The following is a 15888-nucleotide window of genomic DNA, read 5'->3' as shown; positions in this document are numbered from 1 at the left end:
CCGGCGCTGCGTGCCCCCGCGGCGCTGGCGCGTTCCCGGCCCGCTCGGAGCCCTGGCAGGCCCGCTGGCACATGGCCTGTGTCAGCAGCGCTGGAGCTCAGGCGGCCCCGTTGCACAAGCAGGGCCAGCCCACGCGGGTACACTGCGGCGCGGGCAGCTCTCGGAGTGCGCCCACCACCAGCTTGCTTTGCCTTCCCTCGCTGTGCTCGGGCGGGGATCCTGCTGTCACATCCCAGAGGAGGAAGAGCAGGGAGTCCCCCCTGTGTGCAGTCCTGGGTCTGATGCCCGTTTCTCACCTCCTCCATCATCTCCCCTCATTGTCACTTGTATTGAATGAGTGACTGCTCCTCTGGGGACAGTCCCTGGCAGTGCCCTGTTCCTGCCTCAGTGCCCTGCATGGGAGCAGGGCTGACATGGGCTCTGCCTGTGATGGGGCAGGTAGAGCAGAGCAGACAATGTGCCAGATTCCCTCTGTGTTCCCTCCTTTCTCCTCTTGCCCGTGCCCAAGCCACATTAAATCCAGAGTGAATTGATGGAGACCAGCCCTACTCCACAGTGTCAGAATCCTGTAAAATCCAGCCTGTCTGTTGGCCTGCCCCATCTCTGTTACTTGGGAGCCTTTACAGATCTGCCCAGCCCATGTCAGGATAGAGCTGCTGGCGGAGCAAGTCATTGCCCTGTAGAGTCAGTAGGGTGGCACCTCCTCTCTACCCAGTGCCCTTTGACACCTGCATGCCATTAGGCCTTCCACATGTGTCCAGAGCAGGACAATCTCTCTAAAACATCCATGCCAATCCAGCCCTGTCCTGGCTGCTGCAGGACCATGCTCAGGTCTTCCTGTGTCGTTGCATTTACATGACTCTGTGTGTGTGCACATGGCATGTGCTCCTGCTTTCATTTGCGTGTCTCTGCAGGAACACAAGCTGGCTTGCAGATCCTCTGGAAAGAAATCAGAAATCAGAAATCACCATTTCTGTTTGCGCTTGCCCCATGCGCTGCAGAAATAAGTCTTGCGCAGTCTGGGGCCCATCCTTGGGCAGCAGTTTCCCCCCAGCTGTGTGCTTTGCCAAGCCCGGGCTCCGGGGCTGTGTGGGGTTCAGGATGGTTCAGGGTGGTGTTTGCTGGTTTTGCAGGCAGAGCACCTGCTTTTGAGTGCCAGGTACGTTCCCTATTGGACCTGCTGCCTGGGTACGACTATGCCCTTACCTTCCTCACCCTGAAATCCCCAGGCTGCACTTTTAATTGCTGCAGTAAATTGTAACTAATTGTTAGTGCATTCAAACCCCTGCCACTCCTTCCCCCCAAGTCCTCTGGGCCCCTGTGGAGCACATGCCGTGTACGTTCAGTGCCGTATGGCCCGTTCCCAGCACAGTCATTCCCTCTGGGCAGTGGTCAAGAGATGAGCAGCATTGGCTTCCAGCAGATGCTGGAAGCTCTGGGGTGCCTGGAAAGCAGTAGCTCCATGGTGGGGACCTGGTGTCAAACTGTTTGAGGCCAAAGGAACAGTAAATGGCAGAATTGCTCCCAGCAGAGCCTTCCCCAGCACGCTGAGACTTAGCACAGCTGCTTTGGCAAGGGGTTCTGGGAGCCATGTGCCAATAATGTGATTGAAACTGAATTGAGAAGGAAGGAGGGAAAGAGAAGGAAAGGGAAAGAAAGCATGGATTGTCTGCTCCTGCCGCCCAGGCCCCGAGGCCTTTGGGCACCTCCCTTGACGAAACAGAAATCAAACAAAATTACAGAAATAGGGCAGGAGCATTTGCCTAATAGACTCCCCAAGCAGGAGCAGGAGGAGGGGCACAGCACTGCCAGATCTCCAACCTGCAATCTGAGAGCCAGCGCCCTGATCCCACATGAATCCAGAGCACAGTCCCAGGCCCCCAGGCCAGCTCCAGCTAAGGAGGGAGAAACTGCCAAGAAAATGGGCTAAGCATAAAAAACAAAGGTAGAAGAGACACAAAAAGGGGGATGTCCCACATCTCAGTGTGACTCACCCCCTGCTCAGCCCTGGCACACTGTCTGCGGGGAAAGCATTAAACTGTAATAATAATAAATTAATCATCCTTCCCCCTCCCATTGCACTTTTCATCTGAGGATCTCTGAGCACCTGGCAAACATTAATTACCAAGAGCTCCTCATGCCCCTGGGAGGGTGGAAGGGGACACAGAGAGGTCTCCTCACCTGCCACGGAAGGGCAGATGTGGCTGGAGCGGATGGGGCGGCTCTCGCCATGGCAGGAAGCAAAGTTCAGAGCAGGGTGAGGGGTGCTGCCTTCCCTCGAGTGCTCCTGGAGAGCAGGGGGTCCGGGGGCCTCCCCATGCCAGGGCACAGTCAGAGGCAGCTTCTCCTCAGAGTGGATCCATGCCCTGAAGGGATAAGGGAAGGAGGGGAGGTGCCACCCTCACGGGGGGCACAGGGGCAGAAAGCTTCAGAGCCCCCGAGAGAGGAAAGAACCAACGTTCCTTGGGTAAGAGGCAAAGGAGGGAGTATGGGGAAATAAAACCTGATCCTGTGACAGGAGATTGCTGAGATAGGAAATCAGGCCTTGCCATTGCATCAGCTGCAGGGCGTGGATTTCACCTGAAAAAACACCTTGGCGAGTTGTTCCTGCAAGGAGGAGTGGGAGGGACAGTGGGAAGTCTGTGGAGGGGATCCTGCAGGTGTGTTTAGGTTGTGTGTGTGGGTTCATGTGTGTCACGGTGTATTGTGTGTATTTGAATGTCAGAGAACACAGAGTATCATTTTCTTTGTGGAGGGCATATGCATGTTGCGTGTGCGTGCTGGGATGGGAGGGGTGGGGAGCATTTGTATACTGATGTGTGAACGTGCTCAGCTTGGTGCACGCAGAAGAACAGGTATGTTCAGAGGGTCTGTGGGGCTGTGTGTGCATAGTGACATATCCATGTTAGAAAGTGCGTTAGAAAGGAGATCCAGCAGGGGCCCACTTTCTCAGGGAACGGTGGTGGTGAGCACAACTCCCACTCCTTAAATCTTAAGTTCACAGAGGAAGCAAAAATGAAGATATCTGACATAAAGTGCAGTGAACTTATGAGACCTGTCAGCAAACTCAAACCTGCGAGTGTTGAATCCAAACTGATCTATTACAGAGCCTGCACAAACAGTTCTGGTTCTGTCCATTACTTGGCAGGGTGGGATATTCCTATGCAGGTGCTGTGGTGCCTGACTCAGGTGTAGGGACCAGGGCAGGCTCCGCTGAGACTGAGGGTGATGTGGGCTGAAGTGCAGACAGGCAGGATTGTAAAGGCAGCACGGGGTGACAGCTGATCGGAGCTGATGGTGGGGTTAGAAAGCAGTGAGTGGGGAAGTGGGGGCAAAGCTGATGAAGCAGGAGCTTGGCTGCACCAGGTGGGAAGGTGAGTCCCGTACAGGGCTCTGTGCAGGAGTGCTGCTTGGCTGGGCAGCCCCCAGGCAGGGCACACTTGCCTCCTGCCTGACACTGTTGTCCCCACGTGCTTCCCGGCTTGGAAGGTCCCTGCGTGGCTCCGTTTCACTAGACTTTGTTTAGATTTTTTCTCTGAGAGGAGCCAGAATATTTGTGGCTTCCACAAATGACTCCCCTCTCCTCTTCCCTCTCCCTGCCCTCTGGCCTGCATTGCTGCCTGTGCGTTTTTGGCCATGCAAATGCAGCACTGCTGAGGTGATGAGCTACAGTTTGTGTTGCGTCTCTGGGCTCAGGACACTATCAGGGCGCAGCACATCCTGGTGCATGGAGCCAAACACACCTGGGCTCCTTCCAGCCCTGTGACTAACCTGTCCAGCCACTTCTGGCGAGTCACTTCCCTCACTAGTGCCTCAGTTTCCCCATCCATATGGGGTAATGATGCTGGCCTCCTTTGGGAAGCACATTAAGTTCTGCTTATAAAAAGGATTTAAGAGCTGCTAAGTCCATGGGCAGCTCTGTGTGAGCCCCGGTGAGGAGCCCAGCTCTGCCAAAATCCTGGAGCCAAACGTGGTGTGTTCACAAAAACAGCCTACAACCTGCTCAAAATACCTATTTAATCAGGTAAATAATCTGCTCGTTTGTTTTAAAGAAAGAGGCTTATATCTGTGTTTACCCAACACGCCTCTCAGAACCTCCCTCGCATTCTTTGCTACTTAGAAAAATAAAGCCAAAAAAAATGAGGAAATTCACTGCGAAAGGGCCCCCTTCCCCCCGCCTCCCGCGGGCCCGGCGTTCAGGGGTAGAGCGCCGTGATCCTCCTGAGGGCAAGATGCGTCCGGGGTTGTGACACCCGCAGGTGGCGGCCACCAGTGCCCCGAGGGCTCCGGTCCTGCTCGGTGCGCGCTGCGCTCCGCACGGCCGAGCCCGGACACGCGTGGGACGGCGGTGCGGGGGCAAACCTGCCCGCGGCTGCTGCCGTGCCCGGTACCAGGGCACCGCTGCCGCTCCTCGGCCCCGCACGCCCCCCTCCATCCCCTCGTGGTTTGCGGTCTGCTCCGCGCCCGCGGCTCCGTCCCCGCCGCCCCGGGGCTTCCGGAGGAGGCAGCGCGGCGGCCGCGGGGCGGGTGGCGGCCGGCGGCGATGGCTGCGGGGCAGCGCGGCCAGGCGGGTCCCGGCGGGCGGCCCTGCGTGCGGGGCAGCCCCGCGCTCCTCGCCCGCCGTGCCGGCACCGCCGCGGGCTGCGCGAGGGCCGCGCTCCGGCTCCGCCCGAGGTAACCCCGCCGCCGCTGCCCCCCGGCCCGGCCCGGCCCGGCCCGGCCCGAGCCGTCCCGGCCCCGCACCTGCCCCCGGCGGCGGGCCCGGCGAGGGGGCGGCTCCGCCGGCCGCCAGTCACCGCCCCCCGCGCGGCGCGCCCGCCCCCGGCCCCGCTGCCAAAGTGACTCGGGGAGGACCGGCACGGCAATGACATCAGTGCTTTAAACAACTTGTTATTCGGGAGCAATCAGCTGCAATTAGGTATTAATTAAGTATTATGAAAGTTGATTATTTAAGTGAATTCGGCTTTCGTCTCTCCGACTATGGTAAGTACAGCACAATTGTCCTTTTCCTGCCCCCAGCCCCCCGCCCGCCTCTCGGCGGAGCCCCCGGTCGGTGCGGCCGCCGGTGCCGGTGCCCCCGCGCCGGGCGGTGCGGAGCGGAGCGCTGTCCGCCGCGGCCGCCGCTCCGCAGCCGTGCCGCTCCGAGCCGCGGGGCCGGCGCTGCGGGCAGCGCAGTCAGTCTCTCCGGACGCGGGGCCGCCGCCGCACCGAAACTTTTGTTGTTGGGTGCGCGGTGCAGGGCTGCGGGCCGGGCGGAGCGGGGCGCGGGGCCGCACCAGGTGCGGCGCGGTGCGGTGCGGTGCGGCGGGGGGCTCGCCGCCTCTTTCACTTTGCTTCTTTCACTTGTTTTACGGAAGTTGCTCCCGCGCCCGCCGCCGCTTCGGCCCCGCTTTCCCGGCCCCGCCGAGGTGAGCCGGGGGCTCCGGTCCCTCGGTCGGTCCTTCCCGGCAGCGCGGCCCCCGCGGGCCGGGACAGCGGGGCGAGGAGCGGGCTGGCCGTGAGAGGATGCGGAGGGGAAGTTTATGGGGGTTTTGAAATGATTCTGCCTTTGTATTTGTTGTAAGTTGTGTGGGTTGTTTTCTCTTTCATATTTTCCCCCCTCCTGAGCTCTGGCGTGTCGGTGGTAAAGGTTGCTTGTCAGGTTCCTGTACTGCCTAAATGAAAAGGAATTTAATTTATTTGGGACAAGGCAGTGTCAGATGAAGAGGCTGCTTATTACATTTAATGAGTTGTTTTTTGGTTTTATTCAGCCTGGGCATATCTGGGATGGGTTTGTTTTTGTCCTTCCATGTGAGGTGTATGAGACCTCCCCCACCCCTTCACATCATGCAGGGAGGAGGAAAGGTGGCCAGGCTGGGGCAATGTTTTGGTTTTAGATTACAGGCCTTAGCACTGGGGTTGGGTGTGTTTTTGATTGTAGCTTTTTGTGGCTTGTCCACTGGTTTTTGATCAGGTATCAGGATGGGGAGTAGGTTCCGGCCTGGTGCTTGGCTGGGCTGGGCTGGTGGCCCTGCTGGGTGTGATGATGGATAAGTCTCCATCAGGCTGGAGTGTGATTGCAGCCAGGAGCTTTGGGGCTCAAAGTGTTGGTGGGTTTTCCAATCCTTGGACCGTCTGCATCAGAGTCTCATTTAGATTTGACAAAATGTGCAAATTCAGAGTTTGGTAGGACTCTATCCCTTGGGTGATGATACCTTTCTCTTTGGGACCAGGTCCCACCACCGTGGCCCCGTACTGGCTAACACAACTACACCTGCTCTTCCAAAATGGTGTAAACCATTCTTTGCCACTTAAAAACCAAATGGCAGCAATGAGCCAAACAGGCCTGTGCTGGCAATGCGCCATGGTCCAGGTAATTACTGCCAGAGAGTGTGTGCTGTTTTTTTTAATAAGGAGTAAGATGGTAATAAACTGGTTGATGATTGACTGGGCCTGAACTATGTACTCTGATATTGTGAGTGAGAGGATAATTTTGTCGTCGTTTATTCCATTTATTTACTTATTTCTACCATTGATATCAGGAACCGAGTGGCTCCGGAGCCACTTCCACCTATGGGCAAGACATGCCAGCTCCGCTTGGGCCCAGCCGTGGGCGTGCGGCTGCCTCCCTTCTAGATCAAGAAGCTGGGATGCTGCGTGGGCAGCTCAGGAGTTGAGGATGTGGTGAAACTGCAGGAGGGCCCGTGCTTCAAAGAGCAATGAGCGGTGATGAACCCCGCTCTCCATCCCGAGGAGCCGTGGCACTGCCCGCCGGGCCGGGCCGGGCTGGGGCGGGCAGGGCCGTGCCCCGGCGCTGCAGCGCCCTCTGCCGGCGGAGCGCGGCCCCGGGGGCTCCCCCGGCCGGGGCTGCCCCGCCGGCGCCGTCCCCTCCCCAAACAGGGGCTCTCCCTCGCCTCACGGGCGCTGTGGGCGCTCGGCCTTTCCACGAGCGCTGTGGTTGTTCAGCCTTTCCACGAGCGCTGTGGTTGCTCAGCCTTGCCATGAGTGCTGGGGGTGCTCAGCCTTACCATGAGTGCTCGGCCTTGCCACGGGCGCTGTGGGCGCTCGGCCTTGCCACAGCTGCTCCGCCTTGCCATGAGTGCTGGGGGTGCTCGGCCTTGCCACGGCTGCGCCTGGGTAGCATGTGGGCTTTGGTCTCTGCTGTGGGAACCCAGGGCTGCAGTAAGCCATGGAAATGAGCATCGGGGAGATCTCTTTAAGTCAGCATTATGATCTGTGTGTGGGTGAACCCGTCTTGTCATGATCTTGGGGCAAAGACCTGCCCCATAATCACCACCTCTAACCCTTATCTACTTGGGCCAGCTTATCTCCCTCAGTCGCTGCCTCTTGAATTCTCTCCAAGCCCTCAGGCAGTGGCTCTCTAGAGGCAGTGCCCGAGGGCTGCTCCTACGAGCTGCCAGCTGGCAGAGGCAAGTCCAGAGGGGTTTCTTTCCCAGAGGGACTCAGTATGTGGGGTCTGACAGTCTGCTCTTGCTGAGGGCTTTCTCAGCTCAGTCAATCCATGCATGGACCTTCTAGGACCAGAAGTGTTAATAATGGTTAAGGGCGGAAAAGAATTTGTGGACTGAGTCCATCTGCGCAGGAATGTGGCAAGATGTTCCCTGCATGTGACTTTCTGTGAGTCTGGTTTTAAATACCTTGACTGACTGGGTACTTGTCACTTCCTTTGGGACACTGTTCCCCAGCCTAGTTATCCTAGTTATGAGATTACAGGAACTGACCTCAGAATGAGGACCAAAACACCTATGGTAAATGGGCGGAGGAATAGCCAGTTTCCCACTCAAAGGGTCATTTGGTGTCTTTGTCAAATCATTGCTGTTGTTTGAAACACCCTGTGGATAGAAACACCTTCTTTGGGCTGGTAGCAAATTGTTTGGTTTTTTTTTTTACCAGATTTTTTGGGAGACATTGGCTCAGTCAAGGTTGGTGTCATTCGTGAGCTCGTGCTCTGTAAAAGGTTCCCCGGCAGTTGGTTTGGGTGTTCATGTCCCTTTTCAGTAGTTCTATGAGATACTTGTTGGGTAGAAAGCATTCAAGAGCTTAAGTCTACCAAGTGAAGATTGTTCCTTGGGAGAAGGGTTTAGCAGGGCAGGGATTAACCTTCCCAAAATGGAACAAGCAGCACCCAGCTATTACTTGGAGAGCATTCTTCAGAGCTGCTTGAAGTCCATAGGAGTGTTTCTACTGCTTTGGCACTGTAGAGAGATAACTCACAAAAAGGCCAGAAGCTTGATCTCTGAGGTGAACTCCTGTTCCCTCACCTGTGCTCTGTCTGCTGTATCTCATGAGTCCTTCTGAACCAGGTCTGCCACTGACAGTGGGGTGCACTCTGATGTGTGCAGGTACTACACCATTCACGAGACACAGAGTCCCAGCAGGGAGAGGCAGCTTGTACTGAAACTGGCTGGGAATGGTACCGATACCTCGACTGGAGGGGATCACAGCATTGATGTGTAGTTTCCATATCATCAGTTTCTCTTTCTGTTTTGCTAAATTGTTTATGCTTCTACCCGGAGCCCTCTTTCCTGCGATTGGATCTCAGGGCTTTGCCTACACAGCCTTTTCTGTCCCACTTTGGCGCTTGGCTGTCCTCCCAGCGAGAGCCTTTGTGGCCACTTTGACTCTCCCTCTGACATCAAATCGTACCCCTGGGCTGCTATGCAGCCTACGGTTTAGGCGCCCTCTGAAAAGTTGGTTGAAAGTGTCTGGAAAGTAATGAAAAGTCCTGTAGTAGTTGAAGATAACTATTGCCTGTGCTGCATGTCCCACCTCCGCCTGGGCTCCTTCCCTCCCTCCCTCCCTGCCAGGGTTTGAAGATGCAGCCGTTCCCAAGGTTTGGAGAGCTCAGGTGCCACCCAGGGCTCAGCTCCCAGAAGTGCTGACACTGCAGAGGCCGTGCTCGCCGATCCAGCTGGGGTTTGGGAGAACCAATGTCCTCGTCCTCAGCTGCACTTTGCAAAGCAAAGAGGGGGCAGAGGAGGCTTGGCTGGAAGCAGGGGAGGGGCAGAAGCTCCAGCCAAAAGTCCCACGCGGCTCCGTCTCCTCCCCTCCGGTTCAGTGCGGACTGGATCAATTTGGACGTCTTCAGCAATAAAAAATGCCGATGTCGTCCTAATTCACTAGGCCCCGAGATGACAGCAAATTTACATTTTTTAATTAAACTAGCAGCCAGTTTTTATGAGAGGGGGCTGGGTTATGCAAATCAAATGGTTGTGTACGAAAGATTAGGAGAGTTTGGGAATAAATTCCACAAATGCTAATAAAAAAAAAGAGAGAAAATGAGAGGGGGGAGAGAGAGGGACATTGTTCCATTAGCCCCTTTTAGGCTGATTTCCCTAGGGAGAAAGCTATGGGGGGTGAGAGATGGAGGCAGCTTTCAGAGACAGGTAAAATCCATTTCGAGGATGGAGAGCCCCTTGGACCAGGACCTTGTTGCTCCCTGTTTTGTCTCCGAGGGCTTGCAGGGGAGAAGGAAGAAGAAATTGGTAACAAAAGAAACACTTGCTGGTTTCTAATCCCCATTCCTGCTTGACCGGTGATCCACAGGCTGGAGCAGCAGCTGGGACTGGCTTGAGGATGTAGAAGGTGCACAGTGCTCAGGGGCTGGAGGGGGACAGGTGGTGAAGGGCTGGGCCAGGGCACCGTGGGGCTGCACGAGGGTGGATGTGGCAGGGCAGCAGGGCAGTCCCTGGATGGGCAAAGCTTCTCTGGACAGGGCCCATCTTTGGGCTGACAGATGGTGACAGGGCAGGGCTGCAGCTGGGGTTGGTACCCTGGGGCTGCATCTCCTTTGTGCAGCTCTTGTGGGTGGGCTTCTGGTCCCTGGCAGGAGCTGCTGGTTGGAGCAGGCAGGAGTGCTGATCACAGGTGAGGGTCTAGACTGCTGTTCCATGTAAGCACAGGCTTTACCTGCAGAGCAGAGTGTGTTTTGGAGTGGGATGGTGATGCTGTTCCCTCACCCACACTGTGGAGCCCCTTGTTGCCCATCCATAGAGATCTCAGAGGCTGACTCCAGCTGTCAGCACCTCTTTCCAGTGTGTTAACCTGGCACCAGTCTTCATCTCTTCCTCAAGGGACTTTCCATCTTTCTTCATGGGGTAATTCCAGAAAATAAAAGTTTGTCAAGTCCCTTCAGGAAGAAATAGTTACGGCGAACAAAAAACATGCGTTTCACTCACGTAAAATATGTTCTTGTAGAAGTTTCCCAAAGAATTCCAAGTTCTCGTTGCATTTAGGAGTTAGGTGTGGTGGCTAGGTACCAAAGCAATTGTTTGCTCTGCTGTGGAGAAACAAAACCAGAAAATTTCTGGAGGCTGGGAAACTGCTTAAAGCTTCCAGTCCTAAGGCAGTTTCATGCTTGGAATAAAAGCTGAACAACCCATGCAGGTTGGCAAGAGAAAGCAAAGGGTGGAGAACAGGAGATACAAGGGAAAAGGATGGGAAGACTGTCACTGGGTGCATTTTATGACAATCCCCTGAGGATTTGGTGCCTCACTAGAGAGCTTTGCCACCCATTCCTGGTTTTGGGGTGTGAAGAGATGATTCACCAACGTGCTCCTGTTTTGCTTTGGAGAGGTGACATTTTAGCAGAGCCTCTCTTGTGAAATCAGTGAAAACACCAAGCTCTGGTGGCGCGTTTCTGGAGGTGTTCCCCACACCCAACACCTACATCCCTGTCACTCTGTCCTGAACATGCAGGTCTGCCCCAGACACTCACCCACCTCCACGCTCCCGGACGCTCACGTGTTGGTGCTGTGCTGAACTTGGTGTTCCCCAGGCTGCTCTCTCAAGGCATTGCCATGATGAACACCCTGCTCCTGTGCACTTGCATCATCGTTGCCATGAATGAATCCTTCTTGGCAGCAAGAGCAGATGAGGGTGGTGTCTGCCCTGTGTGTTGGGTGTCTCTGTGCTCCCCCCAGTGCTGCTGCATGGTGAATGGTGGCCTTGGCATCAGCTTGGTCCACAGCTTCAGACAGACAGACATACAGGGGCTTTGTGTAACACGAGTTTCTGAGCTGAACTAGGGCCGAGTTCAGCCTAAAACTAACAAAGAGCTCCAGAGCAGGTCTGTGAGACATGGCAGAGTCTGAGGATTTGGTGTAGGATGAATAACTCCTAATGTATAAAGTGGGCATAATCCTGGTGCCTGTTGCAGCCCAGAGCCAGGGCTGGGCGCTCGGGGATGGAGATAAGTGCTGAGGGCTGGCTGCAGTCCATGCAGGGTGCGGGGTCGGGCAGGAGGGCTCCTCCCTGCGCCTGGGGTGGGGTGCCTGGGCTGGGGGAGAGCTGAGCCCGCTCCCGGAGCTGCCTGGGGGCTCCTGCACCTCCTGCCCCACTGGGCCCGGGCTGGCTTGGCATGGGGACCTCCCCAGGACCTGGGCTGGGAGGGGAAGAGCTCCAGCTGGGCTGCTCTCCTGGAATGGTGCAGTGGTGTCAGCCCTGCTCCCAAAACTGGATGGGCCAGGGCAGAGCAGAGGAAGAATTAGGAGCTTTCGGCTTCCATACATGGGAAACTGTCAAAAGCCAGGTAGCAACACCAGCTTTTGTCTGGTATTTCCAGAAAAACCCGGCAGGACCTGGCATCCCAGGGCATAATTTATTATGGAAAAATAAAATAATAAAGTACCAATCCCTTTGAGGCCTGAGTCATAGAAGCATCTTCTCATTAAAGCAGCTCCACCTCTCTGCCTGGTGTTTGCCAGCTCCATGCCTGTATGAATCCACTCCCTGAGCTGCCTCGCCCAGGGCAGCCTTCCTCCCACTCCTCCTCCTCTTCCTGCTGCCTGTGCTTCCCCAGCACCCCTTCCCCTGTCTGGAGGAGCACAAGCAGTTCCACATCTCAAGCCAGCTTCTCCCCAGGCTCCCCATCTTTGGACCAGCTGGATGTTTTATTGGTGTGTGTTGTAGACAAACATCTTCATCTTTTCACCCACCCACCCACCTCCCACCCCTGTGCTATCGAGTTCTCTGGGCGTGCCCTGGCTCCCACATGCCCTTCTCCTGGCCATGTGTTGTGAAGGTGTGTGTGGTATCTTTCCATGGCTCCAAGCTCTCTTCCAAGTGGCCCTCTGCTAGCAGGGGAAGGAGAGGAAGCTGCTCCTGGAGTAATTACCATCTGCATGTCCCGAAGGCAGGCAGCAGATGTTAGCAGAGGAGGACTGCATTGGAAGAGGGTGAGGGAGCAGAGGCTGTGGAAAGGGGGTCTGATTTTTCTTCTTGATTGCATATGAATATTTTTAACTGAAACTCAGTAGGACAAGGATCCCAGTTCTGCAAAGTTGATCCATGCACTTGGAAACTTTAGGGGAAAGCTCCTTTGCTCGCTCTAGCTCTGTTTTCTGTCACTCACTCTGCTTTTCTCAGCCTTTTTTATGCTGCACTATTTAACTTTTCTTACTAAATAGCTTTCCTTTATGTCCTTCTTCCTTTCCATATTCCCACAGACCTGTCACTCTTTGTCACTCTCCTGGACTTCCATTCTGTCTTTGATTCTGTCTTGCTTTCCCTTTCCTTCCCCCCCTCCCTTCCATTGTCTTACTCCATTTTTCATTTTCCCATTTTTCTGTGGGCTGATATTCAGATGAGCAAACTTCTTCCAGTTAAAGGAGGTCATGAATATTAGGATTTTTCTATCAAACAATGAAATATGGCTCAAATTACTCTAAAGAATAGGGCCCTTTTCATAAACCACCTGCTGGGTTTTTTTTGAAAGAAAGAACAACCACTCGCCTGTATGCTCCAAGCAGTTGTCTCACATCTCTACCTCGCCAAGCTTTGCCGTTCCAATTTCTTCTGCTGAATTTGTTGCTCTTGGTGGAGTAAGTCTGCTCTTCCCAGACTGCCAGCACCCAATGAGTCTGGGTTTGGACAGGTTGGGACAGGATGGGGATTCTGGCATGATCCTCACTACTTTAAATGTTGGTTTGTGATTGTGCTTTTTTGATTGCCGTGTGTATATTTTGGGGTTTTATTTTTGTTTTCGACAAATAACATTCTGGTGTGAAACTCATTTGATCTGAACCTCTCAGCTTGACTGAGGGATCTCCTTCAGATGTTAGTGGGGCATGGAAACACAGGGACCCCCTGTCCTTGTCCTTGTGCTGCTGGTGTGGAGCAGCCCTCGCTCCCTGGACCTGCTCAGGCCTGGCCGCCAGCCCAGCCTCTCGTGGTCCTGTCCCTCTCCTCCCAGCCACAGCTTCAGGAAAGGACCTCTGAGCACAGTGGCCACAGCTGGCTCTGGGAGGTTTGTGCAGGTTTGCAGGTTTGTGCTGCAGGAGATCCTCCATTCCTTGTGGTCCTGGACAGCGCCGTGCCTCTGCCAGGGCAGCGCCAGAGCAGCTCAGCAGCGACAGGAGGGTGGTGCAGCTGTGCCCCAGGGACCTGGATCTGTGCTCCCTTGGGAGCTGCCATGAGGCAGTCATGGGCAATGCCAGAGACAGGGACAACAGAGGACACCAGCTTGTCTCAGACTTAGGTTTTGTTTTCGGTCCAGCCTATTTATACTCTTCTTAGTTGCTATTTTTTCCCCAGTTACACGAATGTGTCTTGTCCTCGCTGTCTTCCATCTTCCCTCAGCAAACCTTTCCATTTTCTGCGTGTCTTTGCTGGGAAGCTCACAGCTCCATTCCTCGTGGGCAGAGACCACACTTCTCTGAGGAGGCACCTCTCACTGGTGTGCTCGTTCCAGGAGCTGCTCCAGCCCTTCCACCCTCTCCCACCTGCATTTCCCTGGACAGAAACTGCACACACAGCCCGGGCTGTGTGAACACAGAGTTTGTTTTGCCAGGGTGACCTGTTTAATCATCTCATTTTCTGGTGGCCGTTTATTCCTCGTTTCCACGGTTACAGCCCCATTAAGAGGAGAAGCAATAAGGCAGCGAGTCAAACAGGTAATAAAAACATTAAAGCCATGTGCGCGCTGGGAGGGAGGAGGGCGAGCAGCACTCAGTGAGACGAGACGGGCCGTGCCAGGGAGACAGAAGGGTCACAGGAGCCCTGTGGTGACACCAGCTCAGTGCCAGCCTCTCCTGCAGCATCCCACAGCACTGTGCCCTGCTCTCTTGGAGTGTGCTGACACTCAGGACAGTGCCACTGCCACCAGTGCGCTGCTCTCCCCGTTGCTGTGCCATAAGGCAGAGCTGCAGGTGGACAAAACCTCTCGAAATAAGAGTGTACTTTCTCTGTATTTTCGTTCAGGGCTCTGACTGTCTGAAAATTTGTAACTTCCTGTTTCTGTTTAGTTTTGGTGATGCTGGTGGACCCAAATACTTGTTCGTGGAACAAGGGAATTGGGTCTCTCCTGCTAGGAGGAACCCCCAGATTTCTGGCTTTTCATTGTGGGCTCCTAAAAGGAAAGTAGCAAAATAAAGAAACCTAAAGCAGCAACTCTGGAGTGAGCAGAAGGCAGAGCCTTCAAGAGAAGGAAGAGAACTGTTTTCAGCTCACTTCCACCAGGCAGTGGTCCTCAGGGAACCCCTCAGGGCTCTTGGAAGGTGGGAGCCTTTTGTTACCATGTGCTTGTCATCCCAAAATGGATTTGGCCAGCAATGAGATGGTGGCCTCTCTTCCTTTGGGAAATTTTGGGCCAGATGAACTCTTGGGTGTGAAACCCTGACCTGACTGGCAAAAACCAGCAAAGTTACTTTTCCCTATAATTTCTCAGTGGCCATAGAGGCCAAACAGCCCTGGAGCTTAGATGATGAGATGTGGGGTTTGAGGTGGAAGGTCGCTGCCATGAAGGAGCAGGTGCCCATGGGCTGAGAGGATTCTGACCTGTGGATAAGGGTGAGTTTTGCTGTGGATGAAAAGAGGTCAAAATAACCCTATCCCACTCATATAGGTGGCACAGCAGTGACAGCAAAACAGAAATATTCAGAAAAGCAAAGTATAAAGGAGAGCAAGAAAACAGTCCCAGAACTGCAGTACCACTGCTTTACCTGCTAGCTCTCTCTGTTTAAAGAGTCTGCCCTGTCACAGCCCCGTTTTGCCCTGGTGGGATTTATTTTTTATTATTTATTTCTGACATTGTTTTGGGTTTTACAGTTTCTTTTCTGTAGACTTTATCAGAAAGCATATTTGTGGTGAGAGCCTGTGAAAGGACCTGGCTTGCTGAGTAAATGTTCAACGTGGAAATGAGCTGCATGACCTTGAGGAGGGGAGAGGGAGGAAAGCTGACAGAAATTCATAAAAAGCTGAAAAAGAAAAGAACAAGGAGAAGGGAGGGAGAGGAAAAAAGATAAAAGGCCTGGCCAGACTGGAAGAAGTCACACAAGAGAGGAATAATGGCCTTTCTTGTTAGAGCAGTGACTGGACCTGTCGCATTAGGCATCTTAAAGAGCCCGATTCTAAGTTGTGCTCAGCACTGCCACTTTGAAAATAGGCCCATTTAAGGTGACTCAAGTTGGGCAACAAAAGTCAGTAGTCACTTTAGATCATCTTGGCCTGTGTTCAGAAGGGTGAATTTTATCCTTGGCGAAAGGCCAGTGGGAGGCCCTTGTGTGTTCTGTTCCCGTTCCCAGAATAGGACTTGGGGTGGCTCCTGGGGCTTGTGCCAGCCCTTTGGGGCAGGGGCAGAGCCCACTCTGCTCTGTGTCGGGCTGAGCCCTCCCTGTGCAGAAGGCAGCGGTTGCTGGCTGGGCTCATGTGTCAGTCCAGTTGTCTGTGGGCACAGAAACTGGGCTTGGATTTATATGTGGAATTTTTTGGGGAGCTGTGGGAGTCTGGAGAAGGATCTGGATGGAGCAACCTGTCTGTCCTCAGTGCAGGACCCGACAGCAGCAGCAGTGCAGGAGGCTCCTCAAGAACGTGAGATTGGGATGGAGACACTTGCTTTAGAAAACTAATGAGGATGTCAGTCAGAAAAGACCAACAACACACTGTTGCAAG

General features: G+C 54.5%; 1 protein-coding gene across 16 annotated transcripts in view; it reads left to right on the top strand.

Annotated features, from left to right (window-relative positions):
* CASZ1 (castor zinc finger 1) overlaps positions 1-15888 on the top strand; it is a 186115-nt gene that overhangs the window by 98771 nt on the left and 71456 nt on the right. For 2 of the 16 annotated variants that reach the window (XM_026797335.2, XM_074558328.1), the window contains exon 1: positions 4822-4983. The exons of 13 other annotated variants lie outside the window; for them this stretch is intronic. In XM_026797335.2, coding sequence (XP_026653136.2) covers positions 4935-4983 — 49 coding nt within the window. In that variant the 5' untranslated portion in view covers positions 4822-4934. Of the gene's footprint in view, positions 1-4821; positions 4984-15888 lie in introns of those variants that run through there. One more of the 16 variants, XM_074558333.1, reaches the window with a different exon arrangement.

This window comes from Zonotrichia albicollis, chromosome 25, assembly GCF_047830755.1.
Source record: "Zonotrichia albicollis isolate bZonAlb1 chromosome 25, bZonAlb1.hap1, whole genome shotgun sequence".
Classification (NCBI taxonomy): domain Eukaryota; kingdom Metazoa; phylum Chordata; class Aves; order Passeriformes; family Passerellidae; genus Zonotrichia; species Zonotrichia albicollis.
The sequence above is the reverse complement of the archived record's forward strand: the minus strand, read 5'-3'. Positions and strand labels throughout refer to the sequence as shown.